This window comes from Crotalus tigris, unplaced genomic scaffold (assembly GCF_016545835.1).
Source record: "Crotalus tigris isolate CLP2741 ecotype Arizona unplaced genomic scaffold, ASM1654583v1 scf7180000018085.976183, whole genome shotgun sequence".
Lineage (NCBI taxonomy): Eukaryota > Metazoa > Chordata > Lepidosauria > Squamata > Viperidae > Crotalus > Crotalus tigris.
Window position 1 is genome coordinate 738,420 of NW_024096816.1, and position 23,834 is coordinate 762,253.

General features: G+C 38.7%; 1 protein-coding gene across 2 annotated transcripts in view; it reads right to left on the minus strand.

Moving 5' to 3' along the window:
• Positions 1-23,834, minus strand: part of USP34 (ubiquitin specific peptidase 34) — a 149,377-nt gene that overhangs the window by 106,718 nt on the left and 18,825 nt on the right. For both annotated transcript variants that reach the window (XM_039347569.1, XM_039347568.1), the window contains exons 4-5: positions 11,694-11,744; positions 10,570-10,719 (exon numbers count right to left, since the gene is read on the minus strand). In XM_039347569.1, coding sequence (XP_039203503.1) covers positions 10,570-10,719; positions 11,694-11,744 — 201 coding nt within the window. The remainder of the gene's footprint in view (positions 1-10,569; positions 10,720-11,693; positions 11,745-23,834) is intronic.

Here is a 23,834-nt window from a genome sequence, read left to right on the forward strand (position 1 = left end):
TCGGCAACCTGCGGCTCCGGAGCCGCATGCGGCTCTTTGAGCCTTCCCCGGTGGCTCCCAGCCTCCTCTGCCTTTGCAGAGAGAGACAGAGACAGAGAGAGGCAATTGCGCTTCCCTGCTTCTCTCTCTCTCTCTCTCTCTCTCTCTCTCTGTGTGTGTAAAAGAGAGTGCACTCACAGTGTTCTCCGAGGAGCTGAAAAGCTTACTGGGCGGAGCTCCTCCCTTTGCTGCGTCTCTGCAGGAAGCAGGAAGCAGGAAGGGCAGGAGAGAGCTAGCTAGCCCAGCTAGGCTGACTCAGGAATTCTGGGAGTTGAAGTCCATGAGTCATAAAAGAGACGAGGTTGCCTATACCTGGACAACAGCTTGAAGCTTGCCAGGTGAGCAGCAGATAGGAGGGGGGGGAGAAAGAGAGAGAGAAAGAGAGAGAGGGAGGGAGGGAGAGAGAGAGAGAGAGAGAGAGAGAGGAAAGAGACAGAGAAAGAAAGAGAGTGGGGGAAGAGGAGTGGCAGACCAAGGGCAGATAGAGAGGGATAGAGGGAGAGAGACAGAGAGAAAGAGACCCTTTTGACATCTAAAATGAAGATAACACTGCATATATCCTTTTTTTTACCTTTGTGTGTATGTAATTTTATTCTCTTAAAGCATTCTCTTGGTGATCATTGTTTTAATAGTATGGATATTCCCAAGAGTCATATTTTTACTTTTATTTTTAATGTGTGTGTGTGTGTGTGTGTGTGTGTGTGTGTGTGTGTGTGTGTTTTCTGAGGTTTTCGCGGGTATTTGTATGTAGGTCTTTGGTTTTTCCCCGCGTAAAATTGGAAGTGTCTTGGCGACGTTTCGATGAAGTCCCATTCGTCATCTTCAGGCTGGTGTTTTCAGCTTCGTGCTTTGAGCAGCAATGTGTGGTCTTAGCTGTTTCTTCCTTTTAACTGCCAGTGGGGGTATGAACTGATTGGGTGGGAGCTTGGCTGTGTTCTGATTGGGTGGAGGTGTGTTCTGAATGGTTAGGGGCTTGGCTGTGCTCTGATTGGCTGGGGGAGTGTTCTGTTTGGTTGTGCTCAGGTTAGTCTGAGTTGCAGAGGGGTTTAAGATTTTGGGCTGCCTTGCTATTTTTTGGCTTCGCGTTCGTGGTCGTGCCTCCTCTTCATGGAGGGTGTCAGTTTGCTTCATGTATGGATTGGAGGGGTTTAAAGTGGCTAATGATGCAGCTGTGGTCTGGCTTCTGGTTTGTGGTCGTGCCTCATCATCGGTGTGGCTTTGGGTTTGTTTTTTGCGTGGATGTGTGGTGGTGACATCCTGTGTGGTTTTTGTGAGTGTGGGTCTGGTATCATTTTTTGTGTTAGGGAGTCGTTTGTCAATAAGGGCGGGTTTCCAAATGGCTGGTAGGCGGGAGGTATCATCTCGCTTGTTCATGCTGTGTGGGCGTTTTTCTATCTCGATGGCTTCTCTGATTATTCTGTTATTAAAATGTTCGCTTTTGGCAATGGTTCTGGTATTTTTAAAGTCAATTTCACCCAAACTCTGGCTCAGATACGTAGACGACACTTTCATAATCTGGCCACATGGGAAAGAAAAACTGGACAACTTCCTCACACACCTCAACAGCCTACACCCCAAAATACAGTTCACCATGGAAACAGAAGCTAACAACCAACTTCCCTTCCTGGATGTCTTAGTCTACAAGAAATCCAATGGCTCCCTAGGACACACCATCTACCAGAAGAAAACACACACAAACCGCTATCTGCACGCTCTCTCACACCACCACCCAGCACAGATCAACTCTGTAGCCAAGACACTCATCTCCAGAACAAAACGCTTAGCTGACGAACAACACCTAAAACCCGAACTACACACTCTCACCAATGTACTAACATCCAATGGATTCCATAGAAATAAGATTACAAACCTAATCCAAAAAGAAACCCCCACTAAAATCCAAGACAAAGAACAAGAAAACGGCAAAGCCCTCCTCCCATACATAAAAGGCACCACAGACAGAATCAGTAAGATCCTCCATAAACACAACATCAAAACAGCATTCTGCACAAACAGAAAAATATCCACCATCCTTAGAAACCCCAAAGATAAAATTGAATTAGAAAATCAAGGAGTATACGAAATCCCATGCACCACTTGTCCCACCACATACATCGGACAAACCAACAGAAGAATAAGTGCACGCATTGAAGAACATAAGAACTCAGTCAAAAAAGAGGAACCAACATCTTCCCTGGTCCAACACCTTAAAGCCACAGGACATGAAATTGACTTTAAAAATACCAGAACCATTGCCAAAAGTGAACATTTTAATAACAGAATAATCAGAGAAGCCATCGAGATAGAAAAACGCCCACACAGCATGAACAAGCGAGATGATACCTCCCGCCTACCAGCCATTTGGAAACCCGCCCTTATTGACAAACGACTCCCTAACACAAAAAATGATACCAGACCCACACTCACAAAAACCACACAGGATGTCACCACCACACATCCACGCAAAAAACAAACCCAAAGCCACACCGATGACGAGGCACGACCACAAACCAGAAGCCAGACCACAGCTGCATCATTAGCCACTTTAAACCCCTCCAATCCATACATGAAGCAAACTGACACCCCCATGAAGAGAAGGCACGACCACGAACACAAAGCCAAAAAATAGCAAGGCAGCCCAAAACCTTAAACCCCTCTGCAACTCAGACTAACCTGAGCACAACCAAACAGAACACTCCCCCAGCCAATCAGAGCACAGCCAAGCCCCTAACCATCAGAACACACCTCCACCCAATCAGAACACAGCCAAGCTCCCACCCAATCAGTTCATACCCCCACTGGCAGTTAAAAGGAAGAAACAGCTAAGACCACACATTGCTGCTCAAAGCACGAAGCTGAAAACACCAGCCTGAAGATGACGAATGGGACTTCGTCGAAACGTCGCCAAGACACTTCCAATTTTACGCGGGAGAAAACCCGAACAAAAGACCTACATATATAATATATATATATATATATATATATATATATATATATATATATATATATATACACACACACACACACACACACACACACACACACACACACACACACACATACATGCGGCTCCCGGTGTTTTGTTTTTGGTGGGAAACGGGTCCAAGTGGCTCTTTGAATGTTTTGGGTTGCCTACCCCTGCCCTATACCATTTCAGACAAATGGCTATCCAGTCTCTTCTTAAAAACTTCTGGTGTTGGAGCATTCACTGCTTCTGGAGGCAGGTTGTTCCACTGGTTAATTGTTCTGTCAGGAAGTTTCTCCTTAGTTCTAGGTTGCTTCTCTCCTTGATTAGTTTCCATATTGTTGAAACTAATTGTAATCTATAATGTGATCAGAATGTCATCTCTATTATCTATTAAAATTGATTGTGTTTAAACAACTAATGCTTAAAATAATATACGGTGTCATATTATTAACACATTAAACTAACAATCACTGTCTTTGCTGTAAAAGATAACTGATTGCATCTCTTTTTAGCAACAGACCTTAATTAAACCTTTCTGTTGCTCAATGCTGCATATCAGCTTGGAGGTATTTTGAACATTAATCTTTGCAAAATTCTGATATTTTCAGACTCTTATATGAATTGCTTGCTTCAGGGCATGCCACAATATTTCAGTTGGATTAAAGTCAGAGCATAACATTTTTTCTGTTTCAGCTATTCTGTTGCATATTAACTTTTGCATTTAGGATTTGTGTTGCATGACCCATAATCATTTAAGTTTAGATAGATACCATGACAGTTACAAAACAGATCAAACCATGTATTTCAATCACAGTGCTTCATGGTTAGGATTATGTTTTCTTGTTGGAATGCAGTATTCTGTTGTCTCAAACATGCTTGTCAACAATAACTGGTGTAGAGGTTAAGGTGCTGGTCTAAAAACCAAGAGACTGAAAGTTCTAGTCCCACCTTAGGTAGGGAAGCTGGCTAGTGACCTTAAACCAGTTGCTCTTTCTCTGCTGAGTCCACGTCAAAGAGTTGTTGTGGGGAAAAATAGGAGGAGAAAGGAGTATAATGTATGTTCACCACCTTGAGTTACTTATAAAGTAAGGTGGGATAAAGGTAGTGTGATCTCAAATGGTAATAGTCAATATTTATGATTTTAACTGTTAAAAACTGTAGCATATGGGAGACTGCACTTTTGAATAGCACAGTAAAAGGGAGGGAAGTGTTACATTGAATTCCTGGGGGGAGCTTTAGAGTTGGTTTCACTTTTGACCATGCCAAAAATATGTTTTTTGAGGAAACCTCAAGCTTCGGAGTTCTGATATATTTGGGTCCATTAGTCAGAACCATGACATTAAATGAACTCTTTTTTTTTCCTGCTCTAAGATAGAAGGCTATCAAAGAACACTTTTCGGGGTCCTGAGCCCCGACCGCGTATCCAATTCTTTTGGGAAGACAGTAAAGACTCAGGGAAGATTCCAGGATGGAGAAGAAAGGGGAAGCGGCTACTAATCCCAGCGCAAATCCTACACATGGGACAGATGGCTATCCAGACTGAAGGCAGAGTTTCACCGACGGGGGCTTAGCCGAACATCTGTGCAGACAAGCCTGACAGACCAGCGGTGCCGGAACAAGTTCTAGCCATCGGGGATTTATACCGAGCAGAGGACTTCCAGCACAAGATTAGCACCAAGGCTGCCAAGGCTGAGTTCTCCTTGGTCTCTTCCCATAGCCCTCTATCTCTCATGCCAAAATGGACAGTAAAGAGGGCATAGGGATGGGATGAATCGGGGGAATGGAAGTACCTGACAGCAGTCCTTGGGCACTTGGTCAAAAGGCTGAAGGAGAAATTTGACTCAATGGAAATTAGAGAAGTGACCCCAATTGCCAGGTTCGAGGTATCAGCTTAAGCCAAAGCCAGGGCAACCCAACCACTCCTCGCCCATTGGAGCCCAAGTCCAGTAATTGTGCCCCATGCAACTTCCCCACATCCCAGGCCAGCAGCAGTGTCAAGCCCAGGCCCAGATGAAGCCCTCTGCTCCAACCGTGAGTCCAGTGGGAAAACCAAGAGGGTTCCAGAGATGGGCTCAATGTCAGCCACAACCCCAGTACCAGCATCCTGATTGGTGCCCAGTGCACTCCAACTCCTGCGGACGCACCGCCAATCAGAACCACATTTGATGAGGATCCAGATAAGCTGTCTTTATGAACCAGATGTGGGCTCACTTAGACTGCTTCGCTCCTGCCTATCCCGACGAGACAGTGATGGTGAATGCAGTGGCAGCAAGCCTAGAAGGGGAGGCTGCAGAGTGGATGACCAGTCTTCATGATGAGGATGTGGCGGAACTGGGGAACATAGATCTTTTCCTGGAAGAATTAAGAGCCAGATTTGAAGTCAAGTCTCAGACTCTGCAAGCTGAGTGGAGATATGTGACCTAAAGCAGAGGAGCCAACCCACGAAGGAGTTTGTTCGAGAGTTCCGATGGGTCACAGGCAGAATAAGATAGTGGCCAGAGCGATTGTTAACCCACTGCTTTAAGGAAGAGCTGGACCATGACCTGTTTCAAGCGTGCACTTAGAGGAGGATTCCTGAGCAAATCCAGGAGTGGTACTGGATGGCAGTGACACTGGACATTGAGCTTAAGTGCTACAAGAAGCCCATTGCTCCCGAATCAAAGCCAAGGCGAAACCAGGAAAGGTGCCAGTTTGGACCATGTCCAACAGTGGCTTCAGTAGCCAGCTCTCCCAGAGCTCCTACTGGCCCCCCTATCAAGTGCTTCAAGTGCGGCCAGCAATGACATTGAGCTGCTGAATGCTCAGCACCGGCTCCCCAGTTGAAAAGCACCAAGAAGAATTATACTGGAGTGAGGGTTCAGTTCATAGTAAAGTTCTGGAGGGAGTTTGTGAAACTAATAGGGTCCACCTAGCACAGGGGTAGGCAACCCAAAACACTTAAAGAGCCACTTGGACCCGTTTCCCACCAAAAACAAAACACTGGGAGCCGCAAAACCATTTTGATATCTAAAATGAAGATAACACTGCATATATCCTTTTTTACCTTTATTATAGGTGTGTGTTTGTGTGTATGTGTGTGTGTACACACACACACACACACACACACACACAGGTAAAAAAAGGATATATGCAGTGTTATCTTCATTTTAGATGTCAAAAGGGTCTCTCTCTCTCTCCCTCTCTATCTGCCCTTGGTCTGCCACTACTCTTCCCCCGCTCTCTTTCTTTCTCTCTCTCTTTCTTTTCTCTCTCTCCCTCTCTCTCTTTCTCTCTCTCTCTTTCTCCCCCCTCCCCTCTCCTATCTGCTGCTCACCTGACAAGCTTCAGGCTGTTGTCCAACAAGATCAGGGGTAGGCAACCTCGTCTCTTTTATGACTCATGGACTTCAACTCCCAGAATTCCTGAGTCAGCCTAGCTGGGCGAGCTAGCTCTCTCCTGCCCTTCCTGCTTCCTGCTTCCTGCAGAGACGCAGCAAAGGGAGGAGCTCCGCCCAGTAAGCTTTTCAGCTCCTCGGAGAATACTGTGAGTGCACTCTCTTTTACACACGACACACACACACACACACACACACACACACACACACAGACACACACACACACACAGAGAGAGAGAGAGAGAGAGAGAGAGAGAGAGAGAGAGAGAGAGAGAGAGAGAGAGAGAAGCAGGGAAGCGCAATTCCTCTCTCTGTCTCTGTCTCTCTCTGCAAAGGCAGAGGAGGCTGGGAGCCGCAGGTTGTCGACCTGTGACCTAGCAGCTTAGCTCAGCTTTTCATCCAAGTACGAATGGAGCCAATGAATGAGCGAATGCAACGTTGCAACAGTATCTGAGATGCTATGTTGACTATCAGCAAACTAACTGGGTAGACCTTCTGCCTTTTGCTGAAGTGGCATAAAATAATACTGTACACAGCAGTACTGGACTTACTACTTTTAAAATAGCTACTGGCAGGGAATTCATTCCCATACCTGAATATCCCCAGGAACCCTCCTCCTCACAAACACTGACCAAGTGGGTTAACTTACTTCAAAGTCCTTGGGCAAATGTCAAAGGTGCCTCAGCCAAAGGCACAAAGATTCAAAAGAAGCAAGCAGATAAGAGGTGGTCCCCTGCAGAAACCATTTCATATAGGAGAGATAGTCTATCTCTCAACTAAATACCTAATATTAAAACTACCGTGTAAAAAATTGGGACCTAAATTTATTGGTCCTTTCCCCATCGTAAAAATCGGAAAAGCCTGTCACGGTGGAGCTAAAACTTCCACGATTCTTGGAGAAAATACATCCAGTTTTTCACTGAGTTTGTTGAAACCAGTTACAGAATCGACCTTGAGACCAGTATCCCGAACAACCCAAGGACCCATTATGGTGGAATATGACACTCATTATGAAATAAAACGGATTCTTGATTCTAGAATGTATAAAGGGAAATTGTAATACCTAATTCAGTGGAAAGGATATCCTTTGTCAGAAGCTACTTGGATAAACAGCAGAAATGTAAAGGCAGATAGATTAATACAGAAGTTTCATGATAAACATCTCCAAAAGCCTAGGGAACCTCTGGACGATAGCATAGAAAATTAGCAACTCACTAATGTGTATCTATGCTCGTTATTTTCCAGGAACTTCTTTCTCTTTAGGGGAGTCCAACTGTCAATCTTTGAAACGAATCTGGCTGAAGCCATCTTTGTCATTCTCAGTTGCCACACAGGTTTGGGAGGAGGGGGGGGGAAAGCAAACAGATTGCTAGACTAAACACAGCAGTCCCGTGGGAACCAAGGTCATTCCCACAGTGCTGGAAGGTGGAGAGAAAAAGTGTCACGGAGCCTGCCAATTGCCTTCATTGGATAGTGTGATCAATGGCATAGTAAAGGGGAGGGAAGTGTTACATTTAGTTACATTGAACTCCTGGGGGGGAACTTTAGAGTTGGTTTCACTTTTGACTGTGCCGATATTATGTATCCAATAAACATGTTCTTTGAGGAAACCTCAAGCCTTGGAGTTCTAATTTGTTTGGATCTATTAGTCGGAATATGACATTAGGCACACCAAGGTTCATCCCTGCTACATTGCTGTTGCACAAGCTGCACTGTGTTCCTGTATGCTTTCTGGTGCAACTCAAAGTGCTGATTACCCCATTTAAAGCTCTGCACGGCACAGGGCCAGAATACTTATAAGACCATCTGTCCCTGTGGGTTTCTGCCTATCCAAATAGATCAGTCAGGGTGGACATACTAGAGATCTTTTCTATTGACTAATATCATTTGGTGTCACCTAGGTGATAAACATTTCTTTTGTGGTACCTGCTGTATAGAACAGCCTCCCTGTAACATATGGCAGACCAGCTTTCTTGACTTGCCCAAAAGGCTGAATAGTCTCTTTCCCCAGACACAGAGCTATTATTTTCATCCCCATATTGTATAATTGTGTTATAAAAGCCTGGCTATTGTGTTAAAATTATTTTAACTTACTTTGTGTTTGTGTTTTGAGGTTTTATTATACTTATATAAATTGTTAGCTAGAGTAATTAACAGATGGATAGCCATACAATTTCAATGAATGATTTTATTTTCATTTAGCCGCTGTCTCCAATGTGAAAATTTACTCTTTAATTTGTTTACAGAAATTACCAAGTGAATACATTTAACATTAATATTTTAATAAATAAGGGTCTCTCAAAGATAAACATTGCATTGAATGTATTTGGCATATATCATTTGACAGTCTTTTGTTTGCAATAGTGGCAAATATCTGTAGCTCGGGTGTATGATGAGGGTGAAGGTTCGTTCTCCCCATCACAAGCCTCTCACTGATGACTCATATCTGATCCATCACAAGACCCTCACTTGACACATCCAGACCTGAAGCCCTTATAAACAGAACATTGACATTCCCTAAAGTCCGCTGAAGATGTTACCTAGCCTGGTAACGAAACTTTTGGAAACCAACCCACAAGCTCGGAGAAAGAACCTTCACCCTCAATCTTTTGTTTGCTCAGTAATGCCTTCTCTTATCTTTTAGGATTCCTGTCCTAATGACATAACTTTTGAGAATTTATATGTAGTTGAAGATGCACTCTTTTGCAAGCCACTAAAGTAATGTGGCTCTATAAAAAGGTACATAAAAAGGCACATTTGAGATCAAATGCTCAGATAATAGATAAAAATGAAACAGGCTCCAACCTACTATGGAGGATATATATCAAATAGTATTAGAATTTCTTTTTTAGATTCAGCACTATTATAGTGTTGAGTGGAGGGAAGATTCTCAAATTAACATTTAATTTTTCTCACAGTCTTCACCAGCCTTAGAGCAGGTTTAGTTTATTAAGAAGTACAGGAGTGCTGTATTCAGACACTTCAGAATAACATTTATCAGGACACGGTCTGTTAAAAACTTCCAGAATGATATTTAACAGGCCCCAGTTATTCTGGAAGTTTCAGTAATAATGAAAGATAAGAAACAGCATTACTGAGCAAACAAAAGACTCTCAAATGATATACACCCAATATGTTCAATGCAAAGTTTATTTCTGAGAGGCCCTTATTTATTAAAAAGGAAAATTCTATCAGCCCATGCGTAGGGTACTGGTCACAGTGCTTTCTTTACCAACAGCATTCTGCATGAAAACTGTATTTCACTAAATCTCCTCACTATGAAGACAAACTGAAAGGCAGCAATTGTTGGCAATGTAGAACTCATGTAAGGCAAGAGTTAGTCAGAAGCAACCACTAAGAAGGGGCTCCTACAAAGAGCTGAGGGTTAAACTATTTTCCAAAGCACCAAAAGGCAAGACAAAAAAACAATGGATAGAAACCAACCAAGGAGAGAAGCAACCTAGAAATAAGGAAAAATTTCCTTAAGGGTGAGAGCAATCAGCTAATGGAATAGCTTACCCTCAGAAATTGTGGATGCTCTATCACTCAAGGCTTTCAAAAAGAGACTGGATAACCATTTATCTGAAACGGTATACAGTCTCCTGCTCAAGCAGGGGGTTGGACTAGAAGAACTCTAAGATACTTTCCAGCTCTATTATTCTATGTTCTAAGTTCATTTGGAGTTATCCTTCTCAGCAAGTTGAGCTTGTCTGCTACTTTACTCCTCCAATTTAGTATAAACAGGAAAAAGAGTACAAACTGTTTTTTGTTAAGTCACTAGAATAGCAATTTCTGAAAAACACATGGATTTTAAAATTTTGGTTTACTTAGAACTATAAAAAGAAGCAAACAGAAATTAGAAGTTTAGCAATAATAAAGCAATATCTATCAATGTTAATTGATAATTAAATAAATTAAAATGATTTTGGAAACTTATGGAAAATAGAACAGAGATTGTGCAAATTTCTGAATGTTTTTCTGCATCTGCAATTTTAATAGCAAAGTTATCCCCAGTCTTTAAAAGGAGCAATTTTTGTCATTTAATACTAGTATTACAATGAGAGTTACAATATAAACAGAGAACATAGCTTATAGATTTGATTCAAGTTAGTTGAAGTCAAGTCTTGGTGGAGACTATTTTATTCCACCTTGCATTATTAAAATTAGAGACCTGTAGACATATACTTACATTAGAAACCACAGTGATAAATGCATGTGCTATGAGAAATGGCAACGTTTCAGGAGTTCCATATTCAAAACAGTCCTTCATGAGGGATAGGCCATTTTTTCCACAAAATAAGCAAACATAGCGAAGCAAGTGCAATGGTACTTCTACATCCTACAGAAATAAAAACAGATTTTTTTTAATTTTTAAAAATCCACATATATCTTTCTCATTCAAAATAATTATACCCCTACATGCTATTTTGAAATCTTATCTTCATAAACACTGAAGCAAGATTTCAGGACAATTCAATGTACTGATTTTGACCTAAGTGTTAAAATTAAATCTATGTAATGCTGTGAAAGACTACATATGAAACTTCTGTAGTTTCACATTTCATATCCCTCTGCATGTATTTAGGTTTATACATCAATGCTGAACTCTTTAAAGTTCCTGAAAAACTTGAGCATACTCATTTTATGTAATTTTTTAAATTTGTCTTTGTAGATTTGGCCTTTCAACTCTATATAACACAGAACTTTGCATATTGTGCCCAATGAAGCTGAACATAACTGTGATATAATTATTCAGTCTATACACAATAAAAGAGTGAAGCTATCCGGCAGTCAAAACATAGCAGAAGAGTATAAGTTCTTTTAAATTGGTTCTATACAGTTCTCTTATTGTTTTTTAACCTGTTTTTATTGGATTGTTTTTAATCTGTTATGACCCTGCCAGAATAGCTTAGGTAAGCTATGTAGCCATACAATTTTTTTAAAAAAAGTGGTACAAGATGCTAACAATCCAACAGACATCAGGCAGATTCAAACACAAAATGTAAGGCAGTATACAGAGTTATATAGCACTCATTAAGATATTCTGTTAAAGTACAAAATATGATTTAGACCACAATAAATGAGTTCATGTATTATCAAAACTACATTGTGGCTTTTACAATATATAAACCCAATCTATACTGGGTATGCTAATTTTAATTATCTAAAAGGATTATAGCTCAGTGACAATATGAGCTTTTATTTGAACTGAATTCAGGATAATACATAAACCACTAGAATGATTTCATGAACAAAAGTAATAGGCTATAATTTTTGAAGCTGTGCATTTTTAAATTGAAATTGAAAACTTACATTCATGTCACAGAATGCCCCTAATATATTGCTTTCTTGTGCAGAAATATCCTGTTTAAAAAAGCATAAATTATTTAATTGAATGTATCAAATAGATAAAAATTTAAGGCACGTATGAAGAAAATAATTATCAAGAAATAAAATCTAAAATACAATTATTCCCTTACTCTGTTCTCTCTTTATATCTCATCTAGAATCAGTAAAAATATTGAATTTCAAGTTGTACATATTGTCCAAACTAGTTAAGTTATTCAGCTTACTATTTACCAGCATAAGGAAACAAATCCCTTTACATACTGAAACTAGGATTTAAACCTATTTCAGGGATAGTATAACAATGTCTTCAAGGGCAACTGTAAAAAAAAGTCACATTATTCCACAGCACTGGTTATCTTACACTAAATGTTGAAGTCCAGTTCTACTGATGGAAGAAGACATACTCATTACTTTAAAAATATAAATTACTGTACTTGAATGTTAATCAAAATTGACATAACAATTATATTTACAACAATTATATTTAAAAGTAATGTATAATTTGTAAAGCCGTGAGTCAATATTAGTCACTCTCAAGTTCATCACTGTTTTCTCTTTTTTTAATCTTAATAGTGGTTAGGATAAAAAAAACCAAATCAAAGCTATGGTTTTATGTTGGTCTATTTCTACAAATCATAGTTGGCATAAATACAGAACTGTTCCTGTCATGCAGCTATCTGTGATTTACAAAGGTTTCAGACATATATTATTTATTCAAGAAAATATTATACAAGTATCCCTTGACTTACAATAGTTCATTTAGTGATCATTCAAAGTTACAATGGCACTGAAAAAAGTAACTGATGACTATTTTTCACACTTACAATCATTGTAGCATCCCCATAGTCACATGATCAATTCAGACACTTGGCAACTGACTCATATTTATGACAGTCGCAGTGCCCCAGGATCATGTAATCTTCTTTTGTGACCTTCTCACAAGCAAAGTCAATGGGGAAGTCGGATTCACTTAACAACTGTTCTACTAACTTAACAAATGTTTTACTTAGCAATAGAAATTTTGGTCTCAATTGTGGTTGTAAGTCAAGGACTACTTGTACTCTGAAAATTTTAGCTTTTGTTGAAGTCACATTTATATGGTCCACTACTTTCTCCCCAAACTTAGGTATAGGACGTGGTAAGAACATACTCCATGTTTTAAATGGACACATTTTAAATATTTCCTTATGACATCTCCAACAAAATACTCTAGAATTACATATCTTGTACATTAAATTTGTCAACTGGACAACATAAACATAAAAGGATTGTCTGTGTTCTTAAAGCTTAAAGACTGGCTGTCAACGTTGCAAATATTGTATATTCTTGCTTTTGACAATATGCAGAACTGTCTGGTATTTATGGGGTTAATACAGAGCAGAAGAGGGGTGGGGGTAAAGCCCAGGAAAGAAAGAGGAAGAAAACCTATGACCTTCACACTAATTGGATAATGTGATATATGACCAGCTAATCTAGGGAGGGAACATGCTGATAATTTAACTGCTGAGAGGAAGAGACCTTAGATCAGTGGTTCTCAACCTTTCTAATGCCCATAATACAGTTCCCCATGTTGTGGTGACCCCCAACCACTTATACATCACCGGGTGCCAGGGGCATGGCCAAAGGAAAGGGGGAAAAATGGCGGACAGCCTTGTTTGGCGACCCCCGTGAAATGGTCGTTCGACCCCAAATGGGGTCCTGACCCACAGGTTGAGAATCACTGCCTTAGATCCTAGCATCCCTCCGTTGTGCCTGTGCCGACATTTTGATTCAATAAAAGACTTTTAGGAAAATAAATGCCTGGAAGTTCTTTGAAATGTTTCATTAGCCGGAACCATAACACTGGCATTGCAACACTAGAAAGATAAATGTATGACTCCATTTACTCAATGGGTCAAAAACCTGATTGCACTTTCTATTAGCAAACTGCCTATAAACATAGACATTATATGGTCAAATATAAGAAAATACAGGACTCATTTATACACAGTACAGTAAGTAAAAAAAGCATGATAATCATATATTTTATATATACATACTGGTTATACAGTGTTATGTATAATCTCTATCTATATATGTTGTTATTCAGTTGCTAAATTGTATTCGACTCTTCGCAATCCCATGGCCCAAAGCATGCCAGGTGCCTCTTTCCTCCAGAATTTGCCCAAATTCATGATACTATCTAACCATCTCATCTCTGCTGTTTCCTTATCCTTGTACCTTCAATCCTTCCCAACATCAGGGTCTTCTCCAATGAATCCTCTGTCTGTCTGTCTGTCTGTCTATCTACCTATCCATCCATCCATCCATCCACATATTTGAATGAGAAGGAGTTAGTAACTAGGGCTCCCAATTATGCCGAGAAGTCAAAGCACCATGCAGTCTCACTACTATCCCAGGGAGCCAATAGGTTGGAGTTGGAAGGGGAATGAAGACTCTGGGAAGCTTGAAGCAGGTCAAATTATTCAGGCGGAGACAGGCATGGACTTTTTGATGGAGACAGAGGATGGACTGTCCCGGGGAAGACATTGGTAGCTGTTGGTGTCCTATTCTTCCCCTTGTATTCATGCCCAGGTCTTAATCAGTAGACCAGAGACCAGGGCTTTCAGCTGCTATTGCTTAATACCAGCTTAGTTAATAACAAAGCTCATCTTATTTGCAATCTCATCAGTGAGAAGCAAATCAACCTGCCATATATTATTGAAATCTGGCTAGGCCCAGGTTGAGTCCCCTCTCTGAAATGTGTCTGGATGGCTTTAGGGTATACCAGCCGGGACCTCAAGGCAAGGGAGAGGGGCTAGCAATTGTTATCCATAGACTTCAGGGGCCCTGCTACACAAATTGCCAGTTATGAAATCCTGTTTCTGAAGAAAGGGACATGGATCAATTGCGATTACTATTACTGCTGGAGGTCATCATGGAGCTGGAACAGGATAATACCGATCATGGAACAGGATAATGCTCATGCCACCTCTCTGGGCTCCCAACACTCTGGTTTATTTACAGATGAATTGAGGGAGCTAAAAAAGGTCAAGAGAGCACCAGTGGAGAAAGACAAGGTATGGATCCAATTAATCATGAAGGCTTCTATTAAGGCCAACTCGTGGTGATAAGAAACATCAATATTTCTCCACTCTTATTTTATCCACAGAGAATTGCCTGGTGGCCCTCGTTTAAAGTTATCTGGATCCTCCCAAGTAAAGAGGGAAGGCTGAAAGATTTACCTTTAGGGCACACTGAGAAATTTTCAGTTCACTTAACAGATAAAATTGCTCAGATTCATTCTCAGTTGGAAGTCAATGGGGGTGCAGATCTTTCGGAGACAATTATCTGGGAACAGTATGTTCCTGTTGGACTCAAGGAAGTGGAGAGTTCTTGGGATTGTTAAGCATGGCCACTAATGAATCAGATCCATGCCCCTCCTGGTTAGTCAAAATGACATGTGAGTGGGTTCAAACAGTGATTAATTTTTCATTGAAAGAAGTGATGCTTTTGGCACTACTTAAAGCGCTAGCATGCTCTATTCTCAAGAAGCTATTGCAGGACCACAACCTACTATTTGATAAGATAGAAAAATGTGGGTTAGACAGCATCCACACTAGATGGATTTGTAACTGGCTGACCAACTTCACTCAACATGTAGTTTCAATGGAACTACATCTACATGGAGGGAAGTACTCCAAGGCTCTGTCTTAGGCCCAGTACTCCTCAATATCTTCATCAATGATTTACATGAGGGGATGGATGGGGAACTCATCAAATTTGCAGACGATACCAAGCTGGCAGGAATAGCCAATACTCCATAAGATAGCCTTAAGATACAGAAGGAACTTGACAGACTTAAACATTGGGCGCTATCTAACAAAAGGTAATTGTGCTACAGCTTCAGAGGGTTCTGGATGAGACAGATTATCTGGATCCCTTCCACTTAAGTTTCAGGTTGAATATGGGATAGAAATGTCATTGGACACACTTCTGGATGAACTCTGGCAGGAGCAGGATATAAAGTGCATCCATTCTGGCTCTTCATGACCTCTCAATGACCTTTGATACCATCAAATCTGGTATCCTTTTGGGTTAGATTTGAGAGCTGGGGATGGGGGCATAGTTTTGTGATGGTTCACCTTCTTCTTCTACATTAATAGGGAGCAAGAGGTCCAGCCCACGGCCCCTTCTTGGTCAGGTGCAGTAGGCCTCAGTGCTCTCTCCACTTCTTTCTAATATCTACATGAAGCCAATGAGTGGCTATGGAATAAGATATTGTAAATATGCATATGATACTTAGTTGTACATTTCCACTAAGTGATGCTGTGGATGCTCTTTTGTGGTGACTGGAGGCTGTGGGGCCTGGACAGAAAATAGCAAGCTTCAGTTGAACCTCATTAAGACAGAGTAATTGTAGGTAGGGACCTCTTCTTTATCTGAAGGTTTGTCATCTTTGGTTTTGGATAGGGTTACACTGCCACAGATGGATCTCGTGTGTAACCTGGGGGTCCTTCTGGACTATGACCTTTATTCCCACCTTTGCTCAACTTCGTGTTGTGTGCCAACTGCACCTTATCCTGGATCAAAAGGTTCTTTTTTCTGTCATATATGACTATCCTTATGGACTATTGCAATATGATCCACATGGGGCTACCACTGAAAAATATCCAGAAGCTACAGTTAGTGCAGAATGTGGCAGTATGAGTTGTTTGGGGTGCTCCCACAGGGCACATGTAACACTTCTGTTACACAAGCTGCACTGGGTGACAATCTACTTCTGGGTCCAATTCAAAGTTTAATTATCACCTTTAAAGCTCATGGCATGGTCACCAGGCATGGTACGGTCACCAGGCCATCTGAGAATTGTTTTGTCTGCATTTCATCAACTTGTTCCACTTGATCAAGCAGAAAGAATATATTGCAGACCCAGTTGGCTAAAGAATTATGACTGGTGGGGTCTAAGAAGAGAGTATTCTTTGCTGTTGCTCCTGCCTTATGGAACATCTTGTTCCCAGAGGCAAGGCAGGCCCTGTCTTCCAACTTTCCAGAAAAATGTCAAGACCTGACTCTGTCAACTGGCATGCAATCCTGGGGACAGTTGGTGGCTTGAGGGCACTTTGTCTGCTTTTTACAACTTTTTTAACCTCTGTAACTCATAATTTTTTTTAACTCTGGTTTTAATGCTGTTTTTAATTTTGTCACTTTTCATGGTTTTTATTTGTAAATCACCCAGAGTCACTTAAGTGACAGCGGTGATGTAAAAGTTTGATGAATAAAAGTAAGTATTATGTCAAGACTTCCGGTGGTTAAAGCGGTGGAGATGGCGGCTACTTTGTAGCCGTCCTCCTGAGAAGGTGTCAGATCCGCGGAGCACAGCGTTTACCAGCTGGCCCGCGGCTCGCAATCCCCTTCCCGGGCGAAGGGAAGGGGTAGAGATCGCATGAATAGAGGTAGAACCTCTTAACTCTCCCTGGATTTTTATTTTTAGGGGGGTAGAAAGAGGGTTCCCTCGGAGTTCATTGCCTTCTCCGCCTCTCAGCTGTCTTTGTTTCTTCGGAAACAAAGCGAGACGCCGCTACCATCTCCGTACTTAAAGAAACCGTGAGTAATCTTAAACCGGACAGAACTGTTTAAAGGATTTTATTTATAGTTTAGCTTTATTTTATCTTTTTTTAGTTTATTTAGTTTATTTAGTATGTGCTGATTTTTTTTTTATTTTTTTGAGCTTTCTCTTTTTTTTGGGGCGGAAAAGTGAGAGTGAAAGTAAAATGGCGTTTTGAAAGTTTTTTCCTTTAAAAGACGGATCGGCTGAATTGTTGTTTAATATTGCTTTTTTTTTACTTTTTTACTTTTTTACTCTTGGGGAGTTTTAGATTGATCTTATTTTATTCTATTTTATCTTATTTTTAATTTTTTTTTTGGATCACTTATTTTTATCGGTATTTTTAAGAAGAAAGGAAGATAAATCAAAATGGCTTCAAAACGACAACCAGCTACTGCAGCTTCTAAAGTAACTTCTTCTCCTGCTACTTCTACTGTGCAACAACAACTTAAAATAATACCCTCAGTGCAGCAACCTAAATCTACTCCACCTTCACCTCCCCCATCTGGCACATCAGCACAAGACATTAAAGAAATAATGGTAAGTGCCGTCTCACAGTTTAGGGAGGAAATGAAACAACTTTTGGATCAGAATAAATCTGAAACTAAGGAGGAAATGAAGAAAGAGATGAAGGAGCTTTTAGAACAGAATAATGCTATTTTGAGGGATGATATACTTCTAGCTCTATCTGGAATGGCCTCAGTGGTTGTGAAGCTGGACTCCAGAGTAGAGGAAATTGAAGAAACAGTTGAACTTTTGGATTATAAATTTCAAGATATGGAGAAAAAAGTGGAGACTTCACAAGATGATATTCTTATGTTCCAGTATAGACAGATGGAATATGCTTTGAGAATAAGGGGTCTGAAAGAAGATAAAACTCAAGATTTGATGGAAATGGTGATTAATGACTTGGCTGTTATTTTGAATATTGATAAAGAAGAGTTACGTGGGGATGTGGAAAGAATTTATAGAGTTAATTCTTGGATTGCAAAACAGAGGAATTTGCCTAGAGATGTGGTGATATATTTTGCTAAGAAGTCTTTGCGAAATCAGATTCTACAAACTTTTTATAATAAAAGATTTCAGATTGCTGCCCAAGATATTATTATTTTAAAGGAAATTCCACCTAAAATTTTAAGAAGCAGAAAAGATTTTGCTTTTTTAGTAAATGAACTTAAAGCAAGACAAATGCCATTTAGATGGGAGATTCCGATGGGCATTGTTTTGAGCCATGCGGGGACACGTTATAGACTTAATACAGTTGCTAAAGCTAAGGAATTTTATAAAACGGTCCTGGGAGCAGGCTCTCCTTTGCCCATGATGCATAAAGTCTTGAGTGACAAAGAGATGGAACAGAAATCTGAAGGTACAGGGATGATGACTGCTGGACAGGTGGTATGGATGTCTCAACTAGAGGTTAAAGAACAGAGAATGACCCGTGCAGCACATAAACGTAAAGAAAAAGAACAACAGAAAAAAGAAAAAGAAAAAGAAATTGAAGAATCTACTCAGCAAATTGCTTCAGTGCCGGTGGGAGGAGCAAGACCCAAAAGCTCTGCTACATATTCATCAGCAGCAGAATTTGAGCGGATCTTCTCCAGGCTGAAGGCCAAGGGAGATGGCAAAGCTCCTGTCCTGGAATGTTAATGGATTAAACATTCCTCAAAAGAGAAAAAAAATTTACCACTATTTGAAACAACATAACAATGATATTATTTGCTTGCAAGAAACTCATATTACAGCTAAAGATCAAAAATATTTAAATAATCCTCGCTTGGGATCTCATTTTGTATCTCCCGCCCCTGGGAAGAAAGGGGGTGTGGTAATCTATGTTAAACAGAATTTATCTGCTACCTTGTTAGAATCAGATCCTTACGGAAGATATGTTATGCTTGAACTTGGTTTATATGGCAAGAAAATTCTTATTGTGGGGTTGTATGCACCAAACCAGCAACAGGAGCAATTTTATAGGTTACTACATCAGAAAATAACTTTGTTGGACTATAGATCTGTGATTTTAATGGGAGACTGGAATGGTGTCTTAGATATACAAATGGACAAAAAAGGCTCTTCTACCTTTTTTAAACAGGCTAAATTACCTAAAGCCTTTTTGATATGAAAGAAGATTGGGAATTGAGAGATTATTGGCGTGAACGTAATCAAGAAGAAAAGGATTTTACGTTTTTCTCAGATAGACACCAATCTCTCTCAAGAATTGATTTCTTTTTGATCACAACAGACTTATACAACAGGGTGAAGAATGTAAAAATTTTTCCTAGGACATTGTCCGATCATAGTCCAGTTTGGATGGAACTGTTTGTAGAGAAGGAAGATAGGAGATCCTGGAGGGTGAATGAGAATTTATTTAAACAAGAAAAAAATGTTCATAAATTAAAGGAATGTTTAAAGGAATATTTTACTTTAAATATGAACAAGGGAACAACAATGTCAATGGTGTGGGATGCAAGTAAAGCTTTCATGCGTGGTATTTTGATAAAAATGAATAATTTGCATAGACAGAAACAGATTCAGAAACGGAAAGACTTGGAAGAGGAGATTAAATTAAAAGAGAAACTTTTAATTTCAAATCCCTTAGATGAAAAGGTTAAAGGAGCTTTAAAATTGTTAAAAACACAATTTAACATGCTGATGGCTGATCAAGCTGCAACTAATTTGCTATTTATGAAACAAAATACATTTTGTAATGCTAATAAACCAGGGAGATGGTTGGCTTATCAGTTAAGAAAAAAACAGAAACAGAGGAATATAGATAAAATAAATTATAATGGTAAATTGGTTTATCAGAAAGAACTGATTAAGAAATCTTTTCTAGAATACTATCAAAAATTATATAAGGGTACTAATATTCAAATTACAGATATAAATAATTATTTAGGCAAAGTTAACTTTCCTAAATTAACAGAAGATCAGGAAAAAAAGATTAACGGTTTAATTACTAAGGAAGAAATTGTTACAGCTATTAAACAATTGAAATTGGGCAAAGCGCCGGGTACGGATGGGTTGACATCTATTTATTATAAAGCTTTAGTAGAAGAGATGATTCAACCGTTGTGTGAACTGTTTAATAATTTATTACAGGGGTTAGAGATCCCTCCATCCTGGCGTAATGCATTTATATCATTGATTCCAAAAGATAGTCAAGATCTTACTTTGCCTAAAAATTATAGGCCTATATCTCTTTTAAATGTGGATTATAAAATTTTTGCAAAAATTTTAGCTAACAGGCTTATGGGGATCTTGCAGCAGTTTATACATAGGGATCAATCGGGTTTTATAACTGGAAGGTATATGAAGAATAACGTTAGACAAATTATTAATTTATTAGAGTATTTAGAAAAGAATAACCAAGTCTCTGCAGGCCTGATATTTTTGGATGCTGAAAAAGCCTTTGACCAAGTGAATTGGCAGTTTATGCTGTGTTTAATCAAGGAGATGAATTTTGGACAAAATATATTACAAGTATTATCCAATATATATCAAAAACAGACTGCTCAAATTATTGTAAATGGGGGTTTGTCAGAGGCTTTTGTAATAGAAAAAGGAACAAGACAGGGATGCCCGTTGTCTCCGTTATTGTTTGTTTTAACACTGGAAATTTTGTTGATTAAAATTCGGGAGTCTCAAGAAATAAAAGGAATAGAAATTAATAAAAAAGAATATAAATTAAGAGCCTTTGCAGATGACTTGGTTGTTACTTTGTCTCAACCTGTTTCTTCGGTGGTGAAATTATTACAATTGATTCAACAATATGGACGTGTTTCTGGCTTTAAAATTAATAATAATAAGACCAAAATATTAGCTAAAAATATGACTAATGGTGATAAACAGGCTCTAGTTAACTTAACAGACTTTGAAATTGTTGATAAGGTAAAATATTTGGGGGTTACATTATCTGCTTCTAATGTAAAATTGTATAAAAATAATTATGAAAAGCTGTGGATGGAGGTACAGAAGGATTTAAAAAACTGGAATAATTTACAGTTATCCCTTATGGGCAGAATTGCAGTTATTAAAATGAATGTCCTGCCAAAGTTTATTTTTTTGTTTCAAATGTTACCTATTTTAAAGAACGAACGTAATTTAGATGAATGGCAAAAAGGTATTAATAAATTTGTTTGGGCAGGGAAAAAACCAAGGGTGAAACTTAAAATAATGCAAGATTTTCGTGAGAGAGGTGGACTCAAGGTACCAAATATGAAATTGTATTATGATGCTGTAGTATTGACATTGATTAGCGACTGGGTGAATTTAACAAATACAGAAATACTTCATTTGGAAGGCTGGGACCTACTTTTTGGATGGCATGCCTATTTAATATTTAATAAAAAAGTGGATTGGGTTTTTAAGTCTCATATTATAAGAAACTCTTTGCTAAGAGTGTGGAGAAAGTATTATAAAAGTGACTTCAAAATACCATTATGGGCTATACCTCGGCATGCCATAGAAGGTATAAGGAAAGGGGTAAATATGGACAAGGTCTCTTACGTACAGTTACTAAGATGGGATGGCCAAGACTGGCAGTTAAAATCTTTGGAAGAATTAACACATGAAAATTTAACTTATTCATGGTTCCAATATAGACAAATAGTGGATAGATGGAAGATGGATTGTAAAATGGGCTGGCTTAGAGAAGATGAAATTTTTTTAAAACAAGTAAGAGATCAAAGGCCAACCCATATTAAGAGAGTTTATGGGGTTTTAGTGGAATTAGATTCAGAACCTGAACTAGTTAAAGATTGTATGATTAAATGGGCACAGAATATTGGTGAAACGATTTCAATGGATACTTGGGAACTTATTTGGATAAGAAATGTTAAATTCACACAAGCGCAAAATTTAAGAGAGAATTTTTATAAGATGTTTTATAGATGGCACCTTGACCCAAAGAAAATGTCCATTATGTACCCTAATCTACAGCCGAAATGCTGGAGATGTGGATATTTGGATGCTACCTATTACCATATTTGGTGGACGTGTAAGCATATAAAAGCTTTTTGGATTAAGATATGGTGGAATATTCAAAGAATTTTTAAAAGGAGGGTAAAATTTACTCCGCAATTATTTTTACTAGGTATTGTTATTGACTGTGATGCTAAGGAGGTTATATTGATGTTAAATTTGATTACAGCCGCTAGGTTGTTAATAGGACAATATTGGAAGAAGGAATCTTTGCCTACTTTACAAGAATGGTTTCATAAAGTTTCGTATTTGGCAGAAATGGCAAAGATTTCGGCTTTCTTAAAGGAGCAATCTCAAGAAAAATTTTTTGCGGTATGGGAAAAATGGATAAATTTTATACAACATAATTTGGATATGGAAAAATATTATTTAGCCTTTTTATAATTTGTAATGATTGTTTTTTCTCTCTTTCTTTCTTCTTTTTCTTTTTTATATATATACATTTTTTACGTATTATTATTCATATAATTTTTTTTTATATATATGTTTTATTCTTCGTCTACTTTCTTCTTTCTTCTTTCCCTCTCTCTCTTCTTTTTTCATTTTTTTTTCCTTTTTAGTATATATTATTCATTTTAAAGTTTATGTTATGTATATTATTATTATATATATTATTACTGTGATTTTTATTATTATTATTAATTATTTTATAAATTGCAAATGTTATTTTTAAAAAATTTGTTAAATAATCCTATATTCAGTTCTGGGAAGTCGGGGGGGGGGGTGGGGTGGTTGGGGAGGGGGGGGTGGATTCTTATTTGTAAAACTTTTGAAAAATTTCAATAAAAAAAAAAAAAAAAAGTAAGTATTATGTGTACCATCCCTTTAAGTAGTTGAAACACGGGGATTTCCCCCCCCCCCAAGGAATCAGAATTGCACAATTAGTTATTACTGAAAAAATGACCTATCTTTGTTTCCAAGCGTTCAAATATCTGTCTCCACTATTTATTTGAATCCCAAGCTGTGCAAGCCTAGATCTGACCTTCTGATAGAACTGAAAGTAGGAGCAAGAATTATTGCCAAACAGTAACACTTTATATTAGTAAAGCTATCCAGAGTTGCTGGGAATTAGGCAGCGTATAAATTTAAGAAATTAGTATTACTGATACTATAATTAAAAATGTGGTAGAATGACTAAAGCATGTATATTTTAAGGGTTCCTTATGAATCACTGATCTGTTATATCATTTGACCAAATAGTGTGTGTGTGTGTGTGTGTGTGTGTGTGTGTGTACACACACACCCCACCAGAATGTAGATTTTGGTACAACTTTAGGCATTAAAAAAAAATTAACACAGCAAAGTGCAGCTAATTTTACAACTTGACATATTATTGTAAAAATGTAATTATGACTTCAAACATAATTTGTTCCATTCAAACTACCTAAATGTTTTCATTTCTTCTGCTATATGTATATTTCCTATAAAAATGCTACTTGCATCTCTCTAGTCAGAACAGTTGCAGAAAGTTTTCAGATGCTAAATATACTCCAAACAGAATACTTAATATTATTGTCAGATTTTATAACACTCAAGAA